Genomic DNA, 24928 nt, shown 5'->3' on the forward strand with positions numbered 1-24928 from the left:
GTGTGTGTCTACTCAGAAGTAACTCCCATTGTGTTCAGTGAGGCTTGTCTTTGATGTTTACTTCCTTTCTTTTTGGAAGTAATTAATTTGCAGCCTCACTCCTTTGCAGCATCGGGAGCTTCAGGGGAAAGGAGAAAGGGGATTAGAAAAAGGGCTGGTTGGAGCCAGGGTGTTTCAAGTATTCACAGAGTTAAGTCTCCTAAAGGCTGTGAAGCACTTCGCCAGCTGTAAGGGAGCAGTTAATGCGGAGCTTCAGTGGATTGGGAGCTTTAAGGCAGGGAGAAGGTTCTACAGCTGTGTTTCCTGCTGTAAGGTAGTAGTTAATGTGAGAGAGGGGGAGAGAGAGTAGGAGACTGGTTTTGTCAAGACACAGGAGGAAACCTCCCAGGGTTTTATAGAAGGAAAGGGGGGGAGCCTGGATTGGGGGGAGCCTCTCGGTTGAGTAGCCCCTGCCAATCAGATGATGTTCACTCCTACCCCCACCCAGAAGTATGTTCTGTGAAGCAAATTATGCTGGTGTGGTGCACTCATTTGTGGAGCCCTGCATGGACCAAAGCAGACCAAAGCAAATTCCTAGGAAAATCCAGATAATCCTCCATTTGCTTCTCCTTCCGTTGTCGTGGAGAAACCCCCCTGGATTTCTAGTCCCAAGTAGGGATGTCAGAGAATTTCGCCACGAATCTCGGGGAGGACGAATGCCAGCGCATTCGGCCCCCAGAAATCGGTGGCGAAACAATCTGCCCCCCCTGCCCCCCCCGGGACGGGACTTACCTTTGACGAATCTCCCTCGCGGCGGCTCCAGCGGTGGTTCGGCGGCAGCAGCGGCGCCACCGCCGCCGCCATTTCCAGTAAAAACAAAAACAAAAAAATGTGATAGGCTACGTAAAGATTTACGTAGCCTATCACGGCTAGATTTTCAAAAAATACCGTGATAGGCTATGTAAATGTTTACGTAGCCTATCACGGCTGACTGAAAAAAGAAAAAAAACCCGTGCGTACGCAAATGGCGGCGCCCATGGGCGCCGCCATTTGCATACACGCGGTTTTGTTTTGTTTTGTTTCACTTAGCTGTGATAGGCTATGTAAACATTTACGTAGCCTATCACAGCTGACTGCAGGGACGCAAACAGCGGCGGCTATGGCCGCCGCCATTTGGGTTCCTGGCCGGCCGTGATTCGCGGCGGGAGGGATGGGGCGCCTCCCCCCCGGCCAGAATTTCGGGGGGGAGGGACGGGACGCCTCCCCCCTGCCAGAATTTCGGGGGGAGGGACGGCGCGCCTCCCCCCCCACCGCGAAGCAAATTTCGTCAAAGGTAAGTGACTTTCGTACATCCCTAGTCCCAACTCCCAAGTCTCTGCCGAATATGTAGTTCCAGCTTTACAGTTGATCCAAATACAGCAATAAATTCCAGTTTGGGGGGAAAATAGGATATCCTTTCTATTTAAAAAATACACACCATTCATATATGATTACTTTGTTTATGGGGGTGTCTCCATGAGTGATTTACCCAGAGCTGGCTGTGTTTGGGTCATTAGGGATATGATGTAGTATCTTCTCAGAAGTAACTTCCATTGTGCTGAATGAGGCTTGCCCTCTGAATGCCCATATCAGAATTTACAGAGATCCCCCTGAATTGAATACAGAGTTTAACGCACGGATTTCCTGAAGCCTGTAAAGCGCTTTACCGAACCTGCAATTCTCCATGGCTTGGTTGATTTCCTTAGGAAGTAACTACTTCACACCTTCATTACAGAGAGTCTGCAGTTAGAAAGGGGGCTGGTTTCCCATCCCTGTGTCCCCCCCCCCCGCCTTTCCCAGCACAAGCATATGTGTGTCTGCTTGGAAGTAACTCCCATTGTGCTCAATGAGGCTTGCTCCTGAAATGCAGGTGCATCTGGAGTAGGGATGGGGGAGAATTTCTCCCCGAAACTTCGGGGGGCCGAGTGCCAACGTATTCGGCCCCCCGAAGTAGTTTCGGGAAGAAATTCTCCGCACCCCCCGCACCCCTCACCGCCCCCGGGATGGGACTTACCTTTCCCGAATGTCGCTCCCGGTGGTGGGTCGCAGCGGCGGGTCAGCAAGGCTTTGACAGGGGCAGGGGCGGCAGCCGGTCTTTCGACCAGCTGCCGCCGCCACCATTCCAAAAAAAGTTAAAAAAAAAAAAACGCCCCTGTGATAGGCTACGTGACGATTAACGTAGCCTATCACGGCTAGATTTGCAAAGTCAGCCATGATAGGCTACGTAAATCGTCACGTAGCCTATCACGGGTGACTTAAAAAAAAAAAAAGCGCGTACGGCTAATGGCGGCCCCCATAGGGAGCCGCCATTCGCGTTCCTTATTTGGTCTCTGTAGTCTACGTAAAGATTACGTAGACTACGGCGAAAATAAGGGCAATGCTATTTTATCTGTTTTATCTGCAAAGTGCCTTGCCAAAGCCTCACAGGAGGCCTTAGAATGCTGCAGAGGTTCCGGAGCAACTGGACCAACCAGGCTCCGGACCACTTGGAACAGCCTCCTGGGACAGCACTCTGCAGACACAATAGAGGCAGCATAGTATTCCTTTTTTGCTGCCTTCACCGCCACGTGATAGGCTGAAGATACAGCTCTAGCCCATGTTTGTTCGTCTTTGGAGCGAGACTTCCACCACCGGCACTCTAGCTGTCTCACCACCTGTTTCAGAGCTCGTAACCATGGATTGAACTATGGTGTAGTCCGAGCCCTGTTCAGGGGGAGAGGGCATTTCGGAGCCACCCAATCTAATGCCCCAGAGATTGCAGCATTCCAGCCACCCACCAGGGTCTTGACCGAGTGGCCGTTTGCATGCTCCAGAAAATCCCCAAGCGTGTTCAGGAATCCATTTGGATCCATAAGACGCCTGGGGCAGACCATTTTAATGGGTCCTCCACCCCTGTGGAGGGTTTGTGGAACCGAGAAGTCCAACATCACCAGATAGTGATCTGACCATGACAAGGGGGTGGTAGATATACCCCCGACTTCCAGATCACTCCCCGCTTCTCCAGAAACAAACACAAGGTCTAGCACATGACCGGCTACATGGGTGGGCCCAGTTGGAATAGGGTGCAGCTCCCAGGAAGCCATGGTCTCCATGAAGTCCTGAGGTGCTCCCGTGAGGACGGCCCCTGAATGTACATTGAAGTCCCCCAATACCAATAAATTAGGGGACTGTACACGCACATCAGAGACTATACGTCAAGCACCTCAGCCAGGGAGTCAGTCGTGCAGCGGGGTGGGCAGTACACGAGCAGAATCCCCAGACTGCCCTTCGGGCCCAACCTCCAGTACATTACACTCAGCAACCTTGGTCTCCCGGAGAGAGGGTCTGGTGAAGACCAAGGACTCCTGGTAGATAACAGCCACTCCCCCTCCCTGATCCCCAGCCCTTGGCTGCTGTGCATACGAAAATCCAGCAAGACACATGGAGTTGGAGCAGCGGCCTCAGCCAGCCAGGTCTCCGTAACGCATGCCAGGTCTGCACCTCCACCCAGGATCATGTCATGGATGAGGGATGTTTTCTGGGTACCAAAGGCCAGAAGATGGAGTCATGCCTCCCACAGCCATCCTTTGGCTCTGGACAGGCCTGGAACAGGGCACAGATATTACACATCTCCCCCTTGTTCCCCTTACCTGGCATGTCCTGCCCCTAGCGCTCCGCCAGTGCCCGCCACCCAGCCTCTGTATATTCTGGCCCCCAACGCTCCCCCCACTGCCTCCATCAAGTGGACACATGCCTCCTCGCTCCCGCCTATCAGTCAGGCTACACACCCCTAAAAACACAACAGATTCCCCCCAAAACCCACCCCCACCAACAGGTAAACAAAACATGGTACTCTTCCATTCACTTCTCCTTGTCGAGATACGGTCTAGGAATTACTCAGACAGGGATATCTTCTAATACTGTCTCTCCCATATGCTGTTTGCCAAAATAACTGAGGTGTTGGGAGAGATGGGCTGTGAGTATAAATGTAGAATTTTCAATGAGAACCTAACACAGTCACTCATAAGGCACAGTTGGAGCAGAGAAATAACTTAATAGTCATCATAGAGATTGCATTAAGTCTGAAGGACAGCCAATTGTAAAACTACTTTAAATGGCAAACAAAAAGTAGACCCAAATGAGAGAAAAATGCTTATGTGATGGGATTGATTTTTTTTTCTGAGATGAGAGAGAGAAAACTATATTATCTAACTCAGTGTCAAAAGTATTCAAGTGCTATCCAGCAACAAATGTGTCTTTTGATCCATCTCTTGTGCTTTTAGCCCAGGGATGGGGACTTGTGGCCCTCCAGATGTCGTTGGACTGCAGCTCCCATCATCCCTGACCACTGGTCATGCTGGCTGAGACTTCTTCAAGTTGGAGTCCAACAACATCTGGAAGTTACCGGGTTGGGGAAGGCTGTAATAAAATATTACTACAGATGGTTCCCCATCCCTGTTTTAGCCTGTACATATTAGAACTACATAAATCAATCATTTTTGCCGCAGTTCATGGATGTTATTCTAGGCACACTGATGTTTTGCATAGATTTTGAAACCCGCATATAATGCAAGTGAACATATTTTAGTAAACACCTAGACAGAAGTCAGTTTTAGAGTTTTTGATCCTTTCCTCATTTAATTAATGCCCTTTAAAATACATGATGTTCCCCTGCAGGCGTTATAAGCTTTGAAAAATAAGCGCATGTGCACTTTACATCTGATGCGACATTTGTGTGTTTTGTATTTGGGTGTGTGTATACAAGTACAAATATAAAGTGAAAATAGGTCACCAAAGAGTCTATGAGAGGTGGAAAAGAACTTACAAGTTATGGGAGATCTGCCATGGAAAATGTCTTCGAAATGAACTTGAAGTAATTTTCCCCCACCCATCCCCACATGACAGATTCTCTGAAAGATATTTAGGGTGTCTGAGAAATAGCCTTTTGGATGCTTCCTCCTATTCCTCAGGCTCCAGTATCACATATTTTAACAAGTAAAACAAATGTAAAACAAATGCTATCAGCTGCTATGAATTTGTGATCCTCCAGAACACAGATAGATTTTCTAAAATTAAACTCATTCCTTATTTAGGGGTGATAGAACAGGGTTCCATCTGGTCATCCCTCACCAGCCTTTTTTTTTTGTCAGGCACCAGGGAAAAGCCAGTCTTCATTTTGTCATTTTCATTTCCTGGCCTTGGAATCTTGGTCTCCCGAGTACAAATCCAACATTCTGTCCACTACACTGAAGTTCCGGAAATCTCCTTTGTAGGGATGGTGGAGAATTTCTCCACAAATCTCCAACGCATTCGGCCCCCCCAAAATTGGTGGGGAAATTCTCTGCCACCCCCCCCCCGGATGGGACTTACCTCTGTCGAATGTCCCTCTTGGCGGCAGGTCCCAGCGGAGTTTCGGCGGGGGCAGCGGCCGGTCTTCCGACCAGCTGCTGCTGCTGCCATTTCCCAGTAAAATAAATTTTTTTAAAAAAACGTGATAGGCTACGTAATGATTTACCTAGCCTATCATGGCTAGATTTTCAAAGTCAGCCATGATAGGCTACGTAAATCATTACATAGCCTATCACGGGTGACTTTGGGGAAAAAAAAGCGCGTATGCAAATGGTGGCGCCAATGGGCACCGCCATTTGCGTTCCTTATTTGGGCACATGTAGTCTACGTAAAGATTTACGTAGACTATGGCGAAAATAAGGGCAACGCAAATAGCGTTGCCCTTATTTTCACCGTAGTCTACGTAAATCTTTACGTAGACTACACATGCCCAAATAAGGAACACAAATGGCGGCGCCCATGGGCGCCGCCATTTGCATACGCATTTTTTTTCCCCAAAGTCACCCGTGATAGGCTATGTAACGATTTACGTAGCCTATCACGGCTGACTGAAAATCTAGCCGTGATAGGCTACGTAACGATTTACGTAGCCTATCACGTGTTTGTTTTTTACCATTTACTTTTTTATTTCGCGGCCGGGGAGATGGGGCACTCCCCCCCGGCCAGAATTTTAGCGGTGAGGGATGGGGCGCCTCCCCCCCGGCCTGAATTTTGGCCAGGAGGGGCGGGGCGCCTCCGCCCCTGCCAAGAATTTGGGGGGGGAGAACCGAAGCGCCTCCCCCCCACTGAAAACAGCTGCGGGACCAGGTAAGGGACTTTTGTCCATCCTTAGTCCTTTGGGGCTCAGCTGCCACCAGATATGGTGCTCTCTGTTGATGAACAAAATACTACTGTGCTTTATGGGTTACCAAGCACGCTCACCTGCACCCGTTCTTTCATACCTGGAAGAAGTAAGGTGAGATGTGTTCTAGGGCCCCCTTCAAAAGGCTCTTTCTGCACCTGGAACCAATCTACATGAGCCTTTTACTCCGAGGTGGCTGCGAGTCGAGGTTCTTCGGGACAGATGATGCAGTCGCCACTTTGCAGCGTGGTTTTCTCCTGGAAAATGCGAATTTCCGAGGAGGTGTTTTGCTGTGATTTTTTTGGTTTCCCTGTGGTTGTGAGCCGTCTGTCCCTTCCCTGAACTGACTTAGCATTTTGCGGTGGGTGTGTTGTAAGCATGTGTAGTGCTTGTATCACTCTGTGATGCCCCTTTACTCCCCCCGTCCCTTCACAGCTGCACAGTTACAGAGGCACCGAGAGGCGTTTTCATCTATTTAATCACACTTTCACACATTTTTGCAGCTTTGTATCTTCGCAACGGTTGCTTTCAGATTCAGTGCCCAAGCGCCGCGGGGGGGGGTGTCTTGGGGGAGGAGCAGTTTTGCTCTGGCCTCCATTTCAGAGCAATGGGTAGGCATGTACTGCTCACGCAAACCATTGTGAGAGTCTCAGGCTGGGGAACTGACAAACAGATGGCATGGAAATCAAGGAGCACAGAACACCCACTTCTTACCTCACAAGGGATGGAAAGGCACAACACAACCCGTAAAATACAGAACAGCCACTGCAGCGTCACACCCCCACGCTCACGGGGCTGCACAGCTGCACAGTCACGTATAATGGCCAAAAAGGGGGGTTACAAAAAATACTGCGCAGTTAAGACAAGGTGGTGGTTGGGGGTGAAAGCCGTGCCATGTAGATGGGGCCCTGCTCTCTACATGTGCACTGCTGGCTTTTTTATTCTGTCAGTTACCTCAGTTAATAGAGTTGAAGTTCCAGAAGAGCTGTTGCATTTAGTTGGACCAAAATGACAATAAATACTCTGCCAGTTGTTATGCCATAATGATCCCTAAGTTTCTACAGCATATTAGTAGTAGTAGCAGTAGCAGTTAATTTTTAATTGCTTGTGAATTGTGGAATGTCGTACCCCCTAGTATTTGGGAGACACCAGCTGTGGAATGCTTGCAAGTGCCAATTAAAGAACCATCTCTTCACCCAGGCCTTCCCTGATTGTGCTACCCAGTTTATTTTTGTATTTATTAGTATTTTAATATATACTACGATGTATTTTAATCTCCTTGTAAACCACATGTGTGTGATATATTTATTTATTTATTTATTTCTCGTATGGTGCATTCACATCGCGTTACAATAAAAACATAGAGCCTAATAAAATATGAAATATAAAATATAGACAGGAAGATCACAAACATATGTCTAGGTTACAGATATAGTTTTTTGCTTCAATTGTCACAGCCAGGAAATCAGCAAAGTCTCCACTGTAGGCTCGGTTTTGACACTCTGTCACTATGTGTTGGATAGTTTGTTTTTCGGCCCCACAATCACAATTTGATGATGTTATTTTGCCCCATTTATAAAGGGCATCTGCACATCTACCATGACCCGTGCGAATTCGGTTCAAGGTTGTCCATATCGCAAGGGGCTGGTCAAACCCAGGTGGTTTTTCCAAGATGCAGGGCAAGCTTCGGCATTGTGGAGGGCAGTTTTCTAATCAATGTTGTTTCCACGTGTTGTGTGTATATATATATATATATATATATATATATATATATATATATAATGGTAAGCAGTATATAAATCTATTTAATCATCATCATCATCATCTTGGACACCTGCAGACTAAATTCTATTAACTCCGTGAGCCACTTCAGACATTACAGCTTAAGGAGGTGAGGCTTAATACTTCCATCGCCATCTTGTTGTTGTTGTTCAGTCGTTCAGTCGTGTCTGACTCTTCGTGACCCCATGGACCATAGCACGCCAGGCCTTCCTGTCCTGCGCTCTCTCCCGGAGTGTGCTCAAGTTCATATTCATTGCATCGGTGATGCTATCTAGCCATCTCATCCTCTGTCGTCCCCTTCTCCTTTTGCCTTCAGTCTTTCCCAGCATCAGGGTCTTTTCCAGAGAGTTTTCTCTTCGCATTAGGTGGCCAAAATATTTCAACTTCAGTATCTGTCCTTCCAATGAGCACTCAGGGTTGATTTCCTTTAGGATGGACTGATTTGACCTCCTTGCAGTCCAGGGCACTCGTAAGAGTCTTCTCCAGCACCGCAGTTCGAAAGCATCAATTCTTCGGCACTCAGCCTTCCTTATAGTCCAGCTCTCACAGCCATACATTACTACTGGGAAAACCATAGCTTTGATTAGACGGACCTTTGTCGGCAAGGTGATGTCTCTGCTTCTTATTATGCTGTCTAGGTTTGCTATAGCTTTCCTCCCAAGGAGCAAGCGTCTTTTAATTTCATGGCTACAGTCACCGTCTGCAGTGATCTTGGAGCCCAAGAAAGTAAAATCTGTCACTGCTTCCATTTCTTCCCCTTCTATATGCCAGGAAGTGATAGGGCCAGATGGCATTATCTTAGTTTTGTTAATGTTGAGTTTCAAACCAGCTTTTGCACTTTCCTCTTTCACCCTCAACAAGAGGCTCTTGAGATCCTCTTCGCTTTCTGCCATTAGGGTGGTATCGTCTGCATATCGGAGGTTGTTGATAATTCTCCTGGCAATCTTAATTCTGACCTGTGATTCATCCAACCCGGCGTTTCTCATGATGTACTCTGCATATAAGTTAAATAAGCAGGGTGACAATATGCAGCCTTGTCGTACTCCTTTCCCAATTTTGAACCACTCAGTTGTTCCATGTCCGGTTCTTACTGTTGCTTCTTGACCCTCGTACAGGTTTCTCAGGAGACAGGTAAGGTGGTCTGGTACTCCCATCTCCTTAAGAATTTGCCACAGTTTGTTGTGATCCACACAATCAAAGGCTTTAGCGTAGTCAATGAAGCAGAAATAGACGTTTTTCTGGAATTCTCTTGCTTTCTCCATGATCCAGCGAACGTTGGTAATTTGATCTCTAGTTCCTCTGCCTCTTCGAAACCCAGCTTGTACTTTCGGTAGTTCTCGGTTCGCATACTGCTGAAGCCTAGCTTGTAGGATTTTTTGAGCATCACCTTGCTGGCATGTGAAATGAGCGCAATTGTGCGGTAGTTTGAACACTCTTTGGCGTTGCCCTTCTTTGGAATTGGAATGTAAACTGACCTTTTCCAGTCTTGCGGCCATTGTTGAATGTTCCAAATTTGTTGGCATATTGAATGCAGTACTTTAACAGCATCATCTTTTAGGATTTTAAATAGCTCAGCTGGAATACTGTCATCTCCGCTAGCTTTGTTGTTAGTAATGCTTCCTAAGGCCCACTTGACTTCACTCTCGAGGATGTCCGGCTCAAGTTCAGTGGCCGCACTATCATGGCTATCAGGAACATTCAGATCTTTCCTGTATAGTTCTTCTGTGTATTCTTGCCACCTCTTCTTAATCTCATCTGCTTCTGTTAGGTCCCTGCCTTCTTTGTCCTTTATCATGCCTGTCTTTGCACAGAACGTTCCCTTGAGATCTCCATTTTTCTTGAAGAGATCTCTAGTCTTTCCCATTCTGTTGTTTTCTTCAATTTCTTTGCATTGTTCATTTCAGAAGGCCTTCTTGTCTCTCCTTGCTATTCTCTGGAACTCTGCATTCAGTTGGATATATCTTCCCCTTCCTCCCTTGCTTTTCGCTTCCCTTCTTTCTTCAGCTACTTGTAAAGCCTCATCAGACAGCCACTTGGCTTTCTTGCATTTATTTTTCTTTGGGATGGATTTCGTTGCTGCCTCCTGAACAATGTTACGGAACAATGTTACGGAACAATGTTACGGTCCGTCCATAGTTCCTCAGGCACTCTGTCTATCAGGTCTAATCCCTGAAATCTATTCCTCACCTCCACTGTATATTCATAAGGGATATGATTGCGGTCATACCTGAATGGTTTAGTGGTTTTCCCGACGTTATTCAATTTAAGCTGAACTTTTGCAACAAGAAGCTCATGATCTGAGCCACAGTCAGCTCCAGGTCTTGTTTTTACTGACTGTATAGAGCTTCTCCATCTTTGACTGCAAAGGACATCATCAATCTGATTTCGATATTGACCATCTGGTGATGTCCATGTGTAGAGTCGCCTCTTGTGCTGTTGGAAAAGAGTGTTTGCTATGATCAGCATGTTCTCCTGGCAAAACTCTATTAACTTTTGTCCTGCTTCATTTTGTGCACCAAGGCCATGCCTGCCTGTTATCCCAGTGATTTCTTGACTTCCTACTTTAGCATTCCAATACCCTATGATGTAGAGGACATCTTTTTTTGGTGTTAGTTCTAGAAGGTGTTGTAGGTCTTCATAGAACCGATCAACCTCAGCTTCTTCGGCATCAGTGGTTGGGGCATAGACTTGAATTACTGTGATGTTGAATGGTTTGCCTTGGATTCGTACTGAGATCATTCTATCGTTTTTGAGATTGTACCCCAGTACTGCTTTTCCCACCCTTTTGTTGACTATGAGTGCTACTCCATTTCTTCTAAGGGATTCTTGCCCACAGTAGTAGATATGATGGTCACCTGAATTAAATTCGCCCATGCCTGTCCATTTTAGTTCGCTGATTCCCAAGATGTCAATGTTCAATCTTGCCATCTCATGTTTGACCACCTCTAGCTTACCTTGATTCATTGATCTGACATTCCAGGTTCCTAAACAATATTGTTCTTTACAGCATCGGATTTTCTTTTCACCACCAGACATATCCACAGCTGAGTGTCCTTTCGGCTTTGGCCCACCGCTTCACTCTTTCTGGCGCTACTTGGAAATACCCTCTGCTCTTCCCCAGTAGTATATTGGACACCTTCCGACCTGAGGGTCTCATCTTCCGGCGTCATATCTTTTAGCCTTGTGAGACATTCCATGGGGTTTTCTTGGCAAGGATACTGGAGTGGGTTGCCATTTCCTTCTCCAGTGGACCACATTTTGTCAGAACTCTCTGCCATGACCTGTCCATCTTGGGTGGCCCTGCACGGCATAGCTTATGGCTTCACTGAGTTACGCAAGCCCCTTCGCCACAACAAGGCAGTGATCCATGAAGGGGCATCGCCATCTGCAGTGTTACTAATAATTGCCTCACACACATGGCTATTGGACATAGAAAAAAGTAGTCTCCTTTAGTGCCAATGGAGGCTCTCTTTCTCCTAAGCATGGGGGCGGGGGGATTACCAGAAAAAATGCAGCTGGGAAGTACTAAACCTCACCTCCCTAAGTTGTAAAAAACAAAACAAAAAAGGAAGATGATGATGCAGGTGCTAGCTGCATTTTAAATGTAGATTGCTGTGGGGGGGTGTTAATCAGTATTCTGTTTTTTTAAGTATTTTTAACATGGTGTTTTATTTTTTTATTTTTTTATCATGTTATATTTTATTGTTCACTGCCCTGGAATCTGTTTAGATGTAGAGCAGTATATAAATGCTATAAATAAATAAAATGTTGGCAATCACTGTTATTAATAAATGTATGGCAATTTTACAATTATTATAATAGTACTGCTCATTATCATCACAGAGTTACTCTTCTTCAGCCTTAATTTGTATTTCTAAAGTTATATAAGCTCATAAAGTTCCAGTTCGGTATTAGAAGGAAGCAGAGCAGAAAATATCACACTGTGAGCATGTCTGCAAAAATTATGCTGCAAGAGAAATAGTTTGAAAATTGAGACAGTGAGTCTGCTCCAGCTGTAAAAAAGAAGTTAAAAACAAGAAAGCTGCACTAGCATAGTAGTTATCAAAGCCATTTGCAATGCTCCAACTGCACAAGGCTCATCTGCATCCCCATCATACATATGTGGAAGTATTGACATAGACTCTATTACCAGTGCAGAAACAGCAATGTCACCTGCATTAGGATAAGTGGGGGGTGAGGTTAAAGCCTGTCCACTCCCCAGATATTAGCAATAGAGAACAGCAATCTGTTCCCACCCACCCAGCAGACAGCAAGTATGGGAAAATGGGCTGCAAAGAGAGCAGCTGAGGGCCGCATGCAGCCTGCAGGCTGCCTACATGTGACATAAAGGGATGGATCTGACATTTGCAAATTGCTAGATGTTTAGTGCCTGAGCAGCCTCAAGAAGGCATGAAGGAAGGTATGTCTGACCACAGAGAGGGTTGCTGACAGGATCTTCCAAACCCCAAACATATACACTACATGTATTCAGGATGCCTTTCTGGGAAACTGCTATCTCTGGCCTTTTGACAGCCCACCTAAAATCTGCCCCCACCCAGTTCATTGGTACCTCACTGTCTATGATTACAGTTGTTTTCTGACAGTGTTCTGCATGAACACTGTCAGAACACTGCCCTCCAAACTGGGAAAAAAGATGTAGCTGCTACCTATATCTTTAACATCACATGTAGTTTGGTTGTAGGTGCTATGAGTAAACAGCCCTTGTTTAGTGGGCTTAGATTAGAATCTAAGGGCCATTTCACACAGTCAGATGCTTCATTTTTCAGCGCAGCTTATGTCATAAATGTCACAAGCTCAAATAGAGATATTGTTTGCTACCAGCCAACTCACCTTTTGAAGTTTACAACAGTGTATACAAATATGGTTTGTGCTTCAGATGAACAATTCAGACAGTTCGATCACTGTGTGCATGAGGTGATCTGGGCTGAAATATGCAGTCATGTGGAGTGTGTTGGTGCGAACTGCCCCTCATTAAGTTGCGTAAACAGACCAATAATGAAAGGAGAGGACAAGGTTTGATAGACAAAGATTTTGTGTGCAGTCTGATGGGCCTGAACAACACATGTTGATCATACTGTAGTTATTTGAGACATGTTAGCAAATATTATTAGGAAATATTGGATGTCAGTGGTTGTGTCCGGGGTCTGTGTGGTTATTGATTTGGTGTATAAGAATTGCAACTACTAGTCTCACTTGTAATTCCCATTTTTTTCCAGACATAGATGAATGTCGCTATGGCTACTGTCAACAGCTGTGCGCCAATGTACCTGGCTCCTACTCCTGTACATGCAATCCAGGATTTGTCTTGAATGACGATGGAAGATCATGCCAAGGTAGTGCGTACGAGAGAGAGAGAGAGAGAGAGAGAGAGAGAGAGAGAATAGCAGTTTTTATTCCCAGACCAGCAACATCCGGCCTTCAGCATTTATGTAACATTAGGAATTCAGTGCCTATACTTCTACCAACTTCACTGTTGCTACCATAAATATATGCTGGGTTGTATGTGTTCTATGCTTTACCTGTGCTGATTTTTAAATGATCAAAATTCTGTGCCAGGAAGAGTTGGATATAAAGATCTGTGAATAGACAAACTCCCATCAACTCAATTCAAAAGTGTGCCAGCATCAAGGGAGAACACTCATGTGCAGAACCTCACTTTATGTTTAACTGTAAAAGAATTTCTCGGAGAAATGACTTTGCTTTGTAATTTGTTTTAATGTTACAAGCTAGGCAAATTCATAATCTAAACTTGAAAGGTTGTCACAGAGAGGAAGGCTCTCTTCTCAATCATCCCAGAATGCAGGACACAGAATAATGGGCTCAAGTTACAGGAAGCCAGATTCCAGCTGAACTTCAGGAGAAACGTCCTGACTGTTAGAGCAATATGACAATGGAACTAATGATCTAGGGAGGTGGTGGGCTCTCCCACACTGGAGGCATTCAAGATGAGGCTGGACAGCCACCTGTCAGGGATGCTCTGACCTGGATTCCTGCATTGAGCAGGGGGTTGGACTCGATGGTCTTATAGGCCCCTTCCAACCCTACTATTCTATGACTTTGGCTGTCTTCACACCTGGCATTTTATCCCACTACAAACCGGTCCTTTTGATTCCAGATCCTTTCTGGGATTTACACGGGCCCTTTATACAGGCATCTCTCAGCGCGTCCCTCCACTCTGTACCTTTTTGTGGCTAGGCAGAGCTGCATGGAACAATCAGGACAGAACAGGGCTGCTGGCTGCATGCCCCCTCCCCTCATCATGGGTTCCTGTAACATGATTGATGGCTCCACACATCCCTCCACTCCTCCACAGCAGGAAGGAAGTTAGAAGCCCTTCTAGTGACCTGGATAGTGGGCTATGGGAGCTGGTCCCCTCCTTCCTCCAACTTTGTGGTGAGGGAGAGAGAGACTTCTCGGTGGCTTACCCCGAGGTTGCTGGCACTGCTAGTCCTTCTCTGCTAAATATGTCAGTGTGTGATGGAATTAAATGCAGCATATTGCTTGCATTTTGAAGGGTATACTGATTTCTGGGTTCCCAACTACAGAAGTAAGAAATCCACAAACGGACTTGTATACAGTCAATGCACCAAGCCATCCCTAGCAGCCTGCCTCCCCCCAGGTGACCACTTCACAGGGGACACCTTCTTAATTAGACCTGGCTTGCTCCCCACCCCCCGTTGTTGCTCTTCCCCCCTATTCTGGCCTCCCAATGACCCTGCAAGGTGGGCTAGGAGAAGAGATAGTGGTTGGCTAGGTGGGAGGGAGTACTAAGGAAAACCACCTCAGCATTACTGCCTTATCTAAAACAACTCCACACATAAAAAAGAAACCATTAAAATGACCATTCCAAGCTCTGCATGATGGATTTATTCAGGGGAGGAGAAAAGGCACTTTTAATACGTATTGAAATCTTAACTGTCAAGCCTTTCTCTTGTGTGGCTGAGAAGGGAGACTCCGCCATCCACCCTGGAAGGAAAAAGAACTATCACTCTGGTGAGCAAAAGGGAGAAGAAGCAGTCAGTGAAGTCAATGGGAGGGGGAGGTTCCAAGTAAATGCATTGAAGGGGATGGGAGACCTTAAGACTGCTACTCTAAGTAGACTTACGATGAACTCCTATGCATGCCTACTCAGAAGCAAGCCACACAGATTTCAATGTCACTTACTCCCAGGAACAGAAAGCCTTACAGCCAATGAGTTTTCTCAGAAGTAAGCATTGTGGTGTTCAGGGGGATCTCAGAGAACCATTTGGGATGGTTAACCACTTTACAGTTTAGGTGCCTGTAGTGGAATGGGAGAGAGGCAGAAACAGTCACTGGAAGCGTGGTCAGTGACCTCCCCCCACCCCCAATTTGTTGTCATGACAATGTTATTCAACACCACCCAGCAACACCCCCTAGCACACACCCACACAAAGCGGGACAAAGCACTAAAGGGGAAATACACAGGGGGGAAATCATAGAATAGTAGGATTGGAAGGGGCCTACAAGGCCATCGAGTCCAACCCCCTGCTCAATGCAGGAATCCAAGTCAGACCATCCCTGACAGATGGCTGTCCAGCCTCATCTTGAATGCCTCCAGAGTGGGAGAGCCCACCACCTCCCTAGGTAATTGGTTCCATTGTCGTATTGCTCTGACAGTCAGGAAGTTTTTGTCAGGGTTGGATCGGAGCCCATAGAGCCCCAAAGCAGTTCTGATTCTGAGGAAGAGATAGAAACCGTGGGAGAGGAACCAGTGCGCTGTTCAGAGGCGCCGCCGGAGAGACAGCCCCTCCCTAATCACATTCCTGAGAGTGGTAGAGACCCTGGCAGGCAGGGGGAGGGACATCCGGAGCTTTGGGACGCTTGGCGCCGGCATAGGGACAAGCAGGAGATGGAGGGTGCTGAGAGGAGGCGTTTAGCCCACTAGGCGCATCGTCAACAGCTGCGCCCCGATGCCCCACAGGAAAGGGTGGACTTTTGCCTCCTAGGCCTTAAGTTCAGAGGTTTCCCGCCTTTACCACCAAATGGAGATCAACTGATTCACTAAGGCTGGAACCCCAAGTAGGCAGCTCTCTTAAGTTTCCCTCATTAGGCTCCTGCAATTAGCATCTGTAAGCGTCATTAGCTTGAATGGAAATAAAGCCTTGGAAAAAAGCCCTACCATCTGTGTGTCAATTCTGGCTACTTGAGAATTTCAGAAGACAGCAAGGGCACTCCTGACAGTTTTTCCTGATGTTCAGCCGGAATCTGGCTTCCTGTCACTTGAGCCCCTTATTCTGTGTCCTGCAGTCTGGGATGATCAAGAAGAGATCCTGGCCTTCCTCTCTGTGACAACTTTTCAAGTACTTGAAGAGCGCTATCATATCTCCCCTCAGTCTTCTCTTCTCAAGGCTAAACATGCCCAGTTCTTTCAGTCTCTCTTCATAGGGCTTTGTTTCCAGTCCCCTGATCATCTTTGTTGCCCTCCTCTGAACCCTCTCCAGCTTGTCTGCATCCTTCTTAAAGTGTGGTGCCCCAAACTGCACACAGTACTCCAGATGAGGCCTAACCAGTGCTGAGTAAAGGGGAACTAGTACTTCACATGATTTGGAAGCTATGCTTCTATTAATGCAGCCCCAAAGAGCATTTCCCTTTTTTGCAGCCACATCACATTGTTGGCTCATATTCAGCTTGTGATCAACAACAATTCCAAGATCCTTCTCGCTTGTAGTGTTGTTGAGCCACATTTCCCCCATCTTGTAACTGTGCACTTGGTTTCTTTTTCCTAGGTGCAGAACTTGGCATTTATCCCTATTAAATTTAATTCTGTTGTTTTGCTCCAGTCTATCAAGATCACTTTGAATTTTGTTTCTGTCTTCCAAAGTATTAGCTATCCTGCCCAATTTTGTGTCATCCGCAAATTTTGTCAGCATTCCCTGCACCTCCTCCTCCAAGTCATTAATACAAATGTTGAAGAGCACTGGGCCCAGGACTGAGCCCTGCGGTACCCTGCTTATTACCTCTCCCCAGTTTGAGAAGATCCCATTGATAAGCACTCTTTGAGTCCGATTCTGTAGCCAACTGTGGATCCACTGGATTATTGTTTCATCTAGCCCACTTTGAGCTAGTTTGCTCATCAGGATATCATGGGGCACTTTGTCGAAAGCTTTGCTGAAGTTGAGGTATATTATGTCCACAGCATTCCCACAGTCCACAAGGGAGGTTACTTGATCAAAAAATGAGATCAGATTTGTCTGGCAGAATTTGTTCTTGACAAATCTATGTTGGCTTTGAGTAATCACTGCTTTGTTTTCAAGGTGCTTACAGATGGATTGCTTTATAATCTGCTTTAGAATTTTCCCAGGGATTGATGTCAGACTGACTGGTCTGTAGTTCCCAGGTTCCTCCTTTTTACCATTTTTGAAGACAGTGACAACATTAGCCCTCCTCCAGTCATCTGGCACTTCACCTGTCCTCCATGATTTCTCAAAGATAATAGACAGTGGTTCTGAGAGTTCTTCTGCCAGTTCCTTTATTACTCTAGGATGCAGTTCATCTGTTCCTGGAGATTTGAACTCATTCAAAGTAATTAGGTGTTCCTTGACCATATCGATCTCAAGCTGCAATCCTGCCCCTTCAGCCTGTACTTCACCTTTGCCAGGGGGGTCATAGACCCTCTTTTGGGAGAAGACTGAGCCAAAGTAGGAATTGAGCACCTCTGCCTTTTCTTTGTCATCTGTTATCATTTTGCCATCCTTATTTAATAGCTGAACAACCATTTCTTTCCTCTGTCTTTTACTGTAAACGTAGCTGAAGAAAGCCTTTTTGTTGCTTTTAGCATCCCTCACTAACCTCAGCTCATTCTCAGCTTTAGCCTTCCTGACGCCACCCCTGCAATTCTGTGCTACCTGCCTGTACTCTTCCTTTGTTGCTTGACCTTCTTTCCAGTTCTTTTTTGTTTTCAGGTCATCCCTAAGCTTTTTGTGAAGCCACACTGGCTTCTTCTGTTGTCTTCCTCCTTTTCTTCTTGTTGGAATGGTTTGTAATTGTGCCTTGAGAATTTCCTTTTTTAAAAGCTCCCACCCATCTTGGACTCCTTCTCTCGTTATCTTCCACACAAGTCAGGAATTTCCTGGAGAGGCCATTTTCTGTGCTTGCGATTGAAATGACTATTTCAATCACAAGCACAGAAAATGCTGGGTTTCCCCCATTCTCAGATAACACGGGAAGAGGGAGGGGAAGTTGAGAGATAGCAGCAGGAGAGCAGTAGCATCGTTTAAAGCTCCCGTGAAAACCAGTGATTAAAGAAGAATGATCCTGTCAGGGTGGACACTGAGCCCATAGAATCCCAGAGTAGTTCTGATTCTGAGGAAGAGGAGCCGCTCCTGGGAGAGGAGCGCGCTCATCCTTCCCTGGGCCAACAGCTGACAGAGATTCCTCCCATCGGCATTCCTAGCATAGATAGCAGTCCCGGGAGTGAGAGAGCGCGGGAAGAAGACTTGCTGGACACGTGACACTGATGCAGGGAGCAGCGCCAAATGGAGGGCGCGGAAAGGAGGCATAGTGCCCGGTTGGCACACAAACAACGGTTGCGCCCAGAGGATCCAAAGGAAAAGGGGAGGGACTCTCCCTAGCCCATAAGTTCAGGGTCTGCCAGTGATTCTTCTTCAAACGGGGACCAACTGTTCCAACTTAGGGCATAGGTACTCTGCTGCTCATATCTAGTTGCTAACAGTAGAGTTGTTAAGTTGTAAAAGAGGAATAAAGCTTTGAAAAGAATCCCTTTGTCTATGTCTGGACTTGGCTACTGGATTAGACTGAGAGAGGCCTCCAAGTCCGATCGACCACTTGTGTGCTTGACCCTTGCCCTTCATGGCTTATTAAATCAAACAAGGAGGGGTTGTCCGGCTGGGTCCAGGAGGTTGTAAATTCCTCCTTGAGAGAGGGAGTGGTGCCTGCCGCTTTAAAAGAGGCAGTTATTAGACCACTCCTGAAAAAGCCTAACCTGGACCCAGAGGATGTTAACAATTATAGGCCAGTGGCCAACATCCCCTTCCTGGGCAAGGTGCTTGAGCGGGTGGTTGTAGGACAGCTCCAGGCACTCTTGAATGAAACGGATTATCTAGATCCATTTCAATCGGGCTTCAGGCCTAGTTTTGGAACGGAAACTGCCTTGGTCGCCCTGTGGGATGACCTCTGCCGGGAGAGGGACAGGGGGAGTGCGACCCTGTTGATTCTCCTGGACCTCTCAGCGGCTTTCGATACCATCGACCATGGTATCCTTCTGGATAGGTTGTCTGGGTTAGGAGTTGGAGGCACTGCACCACAGTGATTCCGCTCCTACTTGGATGGCCGATTCCAGAAGGTGGTGCTGGGGGATTATTGCTCTGTGCCATGGCAATTGTGCCATGGGGTTCCACAGGGCTCTATTTTATCCCCCATGCTGTTTAACATCTACATGAAACCGCTGGGGGAGGTTATCCGGAGGTGTGGGCTGAGGTGCCATCAATATGCAGATGACACCCAGCTCTACCTCTCTTTCTCACCAAAACCAGGTGAGGCAGTGGCTGTTCTGAATCAGTGCCTGGGCACGGTAATGGACTGGATGAGGGCTAATAAACTGAAACTCAATCCAGACAAGACGGAGGTACTGTTAGTGGGTGGTTCGTCTGCCCGGCTAGGTGATATTCAACCTGTTCTGGAGGGGGTTGCACTCCCCCTAAAGGATCAGGTTCGTAGTTTGGGGGTACTCTTGGATCCAGAACTGTCACTTTAGGCACAGGTGAACTCAGTGGCACGGAGCACTTTTTATCAGCTTAGGCTGGTATACCAACTACGCCCTTATCTGGACAGAGATAGCCTAGCTACAGTGATCCATGCTCTGATAACTTCTCGTCTGGATTACTGCAATGCATTATACGTGGGGCTGCCTTTGAAAACGGTCCGGAAACTTCAGCTGGTCCAAAATAGGGCAGCAAGATTGTTAACAGGGACTGGCCTGCGAGCTCATATTACGCCAGTACTTTTCCAGCTGCACTGGCTGCCAGTCCATTTCCGGGCCCGATTCAAAGTGCTGATGTTAACATTCAAAGCCCTTAACGGCTTGGGGCCAGGTTACCTGAAGGATCGCCTCCTCCCATATGTGCCTGCCCGGACCTTAAGATCATCATCAGCGGCCCTTCTCCGTGAGCCCCTGCCAAAGGAAGTGAGGCAGGTGGCTACTAGGAGGAGGGCTTTTTCTGTTGTGGCACCCCGGCTCTGGAATGAGCTCCCTAGTGAGATTCGTCTGGCGCCTACATTGTATTCCTTTCGGCGCCAGGTGAAGACCTTTTTATTTTCCCAGGCATTTTAGCATTTTAGCTTTCTAAATTTTTATCTTTGCTGTTTTAAATCTGTATTTTAAACTCCTGCACTGCTGCTAGGTTTTATTGTGGTTGTATTGTTATATTGTGGTTTTAATGTTCTATATATTTTAAATTGTTTTATTGTGTGTTGTTTGGTTTTAATTTTTGTGAACCACCCAGAGAGCTTCGGCTATTGGGCAGTATAGAAATGAAATGAAATAAATAAATAAATAAAAAAGGAGCCCTTGACAGATCCTGCTAAAAAACCAAGGTGTGAAGAGAGCCTTTAGCAACATTTCTAACAAACGCATGCAAAACAAGGGGAAAATAATTAATTGTGACATTGAAGCCCCTCCTCCACCCCTGCTGCCTGACCACTGGAAATTCTGCTCATACATGGGCAACTCCAGATTGGCTCTTAGCAAAGTGCCCTCTGGTGGGCCTCTTCCTACTTCGGTGAGCTTCGGCAGCTAGCACCAGGTGGGTCGGAATTGTGATTTCCCACAATTCCCCGGAGTCACACTATGTTGGAGGCAGTGTGGGAAATTAAAATGGTAGCGCCAAACCACCTGCTGCTGCCCCCCCCAAAAAAAGAGGCTCCAAGGCAGGTAGCAACCATGGGCCCTGCCAAAGTGCATGGGCCCCAGCAGCTGCCCAGGTATGCCATATTCTGATGCTGGGCCTGCATACACACAGACATACACATTCACCTGAGATCTTTCTATGCATTGCTCACACTTTTGAGACTTAGGGCACAATATTGTGCATGCCATGCTGGCAGGGGTATGCTGGGAGTTGTAGGACTTATTTCTGTCTAAACATGTATAGGATTGTGCCCTTAATAGCTGAAACAATTGCTGGAGTTCTTTAGGAGAAACTTGCACCCAATACCAGTTTGTCCACTTATGTGGTGTGTTCACAGAATACATGCAGCCTTAAATACATATATCTGCATTTTGCTACATACAGACTATTGTGATTTTTATGTTGAGATGAAATTCCTTGTTTTGGTTCTTCAGCTGCAAAATCATCAAAGCTGTCTCATCCTGAAGGTGAAAAAAAATCCTAGCAATATCCCCATTAAAAGTGACCTTAAGCATTACATCTACAGTTCATTGCAGTCACAGGCCTTCATACATTGCCCTTTCCCCCTCATTTCATCCTGCTGCTTTTGGCCAGGTTTTGTTATGATTAAAACAGTTGGAATCTTGAAATTAGTAGATAAACAAGGAAGCACCTGCAGGATACACTTTTGTTTGCCATATTGGTCTAAACCCAACTATGTGGAATCTTTTCAAGATGTCACAGTGGTAAATTTAACTTCTCTGGCAATGAATCCTTGTTTGTGTGTTAGCGTCTGGGGTATACCATCCCTTGTTGTCTATTGAGGATTATGGTAGGTAAGTGGTGGTGGTTTTTCTGTGACTCCCATGGCAGAACACTTAACTCTGGCCTGATAGACAGAGTAAGTGGGTGCTTCCAAACAAGGGTTTTATTGTGAAATCATGCTTCCTCATTCATAGAACTTTACGGGACATCATCATCTTCCATTTGTAACACTCCTGTGTTTTCCTACTGGTTTTTCTTTCCACAGACAATCCGTTAAGGTAGAAAAAAGAGAAAAGACAAACCCTTACCATGTCTTCTAATTGGTAGTATTAGAAGCCATTCAACTGGAATCACTCAGTATGGGCACAGTAAAGCTGGAGTAATTCCTACTTTCTATAAAGTAGTGCCATTAAGAACATAAGAGCCATGCTGTATCAGCCCAAGGGTCCATCTAGTCCAGCATTTTGTTCATAGTGTGGCCAAACTGCTGCCCATGGGAAACCCACAAGTAAGACACAAATACAACAGCACCCACCCCCTACCCATGTTCCCCAGCAACTGGTGCACATGGGCATACTGCCTCTGATAGTAGTAGCTATTGATAGCCCTATCTTCCATGAAATTTGTCCAATGCCCATTAAAAGCCATCCAAATTAGTTGCCATCGCTGCCTCTTGTGGAAGTGAATTCCACAGTTTAACTATGTGCTTTGTGAAGAAGGACTTCCTTTTGTCTGTCCTGAATCTCCCACCAAACAGCTTCATGGGATGACCCCCTAGTATTATGGGAAAGGGAGAAAAATATCTCCCTATCCACTTTCTCCACATCTTGCATAATTTTGTACACCTCTATCATGTATTCCCCCTTACCCTCTTTTTTTCCAAGCTAAACCATCCCAGCTGTTGTAACCTTCAACTCATAGGGGAGATGCTGCAGCCTTTTGATCATTTTAGTTGCCCTTTCTGCAGCTTTTTCCGACGCTACAGTATCCTTTTTTTAGGTGTGGTGACCAGAACTGTATATAGTATTCCAAGTGTGGTCACACCATAGACTTGTATAAAGGCAGTATGATATTGTCAGTTTTATTCTCAGTTCCTTTTCTAATTATGCCTAACATGGAGTTTGCCTTTTTTATTTTTACAGCAGCTGCACACTGGGCTGACATTTTCATTGAGCTGTCCACAACAGCCCCAAGATCTCTTTCTTGATTAGTCATGGCGAGCTCAGACCCCATCAGGTTATACTTGAAGTTGGGTTTTTTTGCCCCAACATGCATCACTTTACATACAAAAGTGGCTCACACATGTCCTTCCCTCCTTTTCTGTCTGAACTATGACTTGCACATCTCCCACAAATGAAGATTGCAACATCTTTTGGAGGCAAAGGATTGGCGTTGGTTTTATTATTTGCTGTGTGCCATAAGTCCAACATCTTAGGGGATGGACCAGAGCTTAGTGGTAGAGCACATGCTTTGCATGCAGAAGCTTTTTTGATCAATTTCTGGTTTCCCCACTTTAAAGGATTGCAGGTAGTAGGTGGTTAGGAAGACCAGGCTGTGCCTGAAACTCTGGAGAATGACTGCCAGTTAGACAATTCTGGGCTAGATGGACAAACAGACTTAGTATAAAGCAGCTTCCTATGTTCTGTACCAGACCAGTTCCAGTACTGTTGAGGGCAAGGGGATAAAGCCAGAGATGGTGCAAGGCAAAAGTGGTCTGTAGCCAACAAGTTAGATAACGATAACGTTTTTTTTCAGACCAGTGAGCAACCCTGACCCAGAAATTTTCATAGGGGCCACAAAGTATCACCTGACCAGCACTTGTCTATTGATGCTGTGGCTGGTCTTTTGGTGGCTCCCCTTCTCTTAGGCCAGAGCTGGTTAGAGTCCCACGTGACAGCCCTCAGGTCACCTGAACAAGTTATCCCAGGGGGTATAATCTGGATGCCCTGTATAATAATCAAAATTGTACATATTAATGACGTATTATAAATGGAGCAATTTCTATTCAGTGCTATTCACACATCCTACCAAATCTTCACTGGCTTCCAGTGGGCTTCTGGCAATTATTCACACTGTAATTTTTGACCAACAGGGCCATAAAAATGTTGTGCCAAATACACTTGAAATATCACTCTTTTCCCCTAAGCCAAGGGAATGCAGCCCTTGGCTATAGGCCACCCACCCACTTTTCCCTGGAGCCCAGCTGATCAGCTGAGCTGCAGGAAAAGACCACACAAAGGAGAACCTCAGAAAGACCAGAAAGGAGGTTTTCTTCAGCAGTAAGCGATTATAGCGATTTAAAGTCATCTAAACTTTAATTACCCTGCTGAGTAATTTAAGTTTAAATACCCTACTGGTATATTCCCACCAAGGGCTGTGGGTTTGTGGGGGAAAGAGGGGGAATTCTAGTTATTGCCTTTCTGTGTTAAAAAAAAAAAAAATCCTCTTCAAAATTCTAAAACAAGTTGGGATTGAAGTCTTAACTTTTAAAAATACTTTTTCATTGTTATGAGCATTGAGAAACCAGAGCCTTGAGAAGTCATTAATACTGTAAGGATTGGTTTTCCACAGATGTGAATGAATGTACAACTACCAACCCCTGTGTGCAAAACTGTGTTAACACCTATGGCTCATTTCTGTGCCGCTGTGACCCTGGCTATGAATTGGAGAGTGATGGCATTAGTTGTACTGGTAAGTAGAACCTGTGGTTGTATCTTGGCTTTGGGGGCAGGGGGCGTGGAATCAATTTCTCCCTATGTACTCATCCTTTTTCCTCATTACCATCACATGGAAGGTAAGAGTTATGCAACTAGGAGATTAATAAGAACACCTAATCCTACAATCCTGTAACAACTAGGAAGTGGCCAAAACAGGAGGGATGACATTTTCTAGCAGTGGCAACCTGATCAAGGAGCACAGATATATTAATCTTTTAAACAAATGTCAACAGAGGCAATATTGTAGGACAGCCATCTTGAATTTTGCTGCATAACTACTGTTGTGCTATTGCAAATGTGCAATGTGATTCAAGATGGTGGTAGCCACAGCAACAGTATTAGAAAGGTGCAGTGACTCTGGCAAACAGCTTAGAGGTAACCAAAGCCTCAACAGGGGTAGGCAACGTTTGTGGCCTGTGAGCATATTTGGAAATTTGAGAAACTGTCCTGGGCACCACCACAAAATGGTTGCCATGGGAGGTGAGGCTAGTCACAATGGCTAGTCCCTGTGTAGCCCGGAGGCATTCATAGGAAATGAAGATGGCAGCTGCGGGAGACCCCCCACTTTGCTTTGAAGTCATCCCAGCTAT

At 46.1% G+C, this 24928-nt stretch overlaps 1 protein-coding gene across 2 annotated transcripts in view; it reads left to right on the forward strand.

Moving 5' to 3' along the window:
• The window catches only part of FBLN5 (fibulin 5), a 111961-nt gene that overhangs the window by 69308 nt on the left and 17725 nt on the right, over positions 1–24928 (forward strand). For both annotated transcript variants that reach the window (XM_084840603.1, XM_084840611.1), the window contains exons 6-7: positions 13207–13323; positions 24193–24312. In XM_084840603.1, the coding sequence (XP_084696729.1) occupies positions 13207–13323; positions 24193–24312 (237 nt within the window). The remainder of the gene's footprint in view (positions 1–13206; positions 13324–24192; positions 24313–24928) is intronic.

Source organism: Heloderma suspectum, chromosome 1 (assembly GCF_057233095.1).
Source record: "Heloderma suspectum isolate Gila_16-S chromosome 1, 16-S_ref, whole genome shotgun sequence".
NCBI lineage: Eukaryota > Metazoa > Chordata > Lepidosauria > Squamata > Helodermatidae > Heloderma > Heloderma suspectum.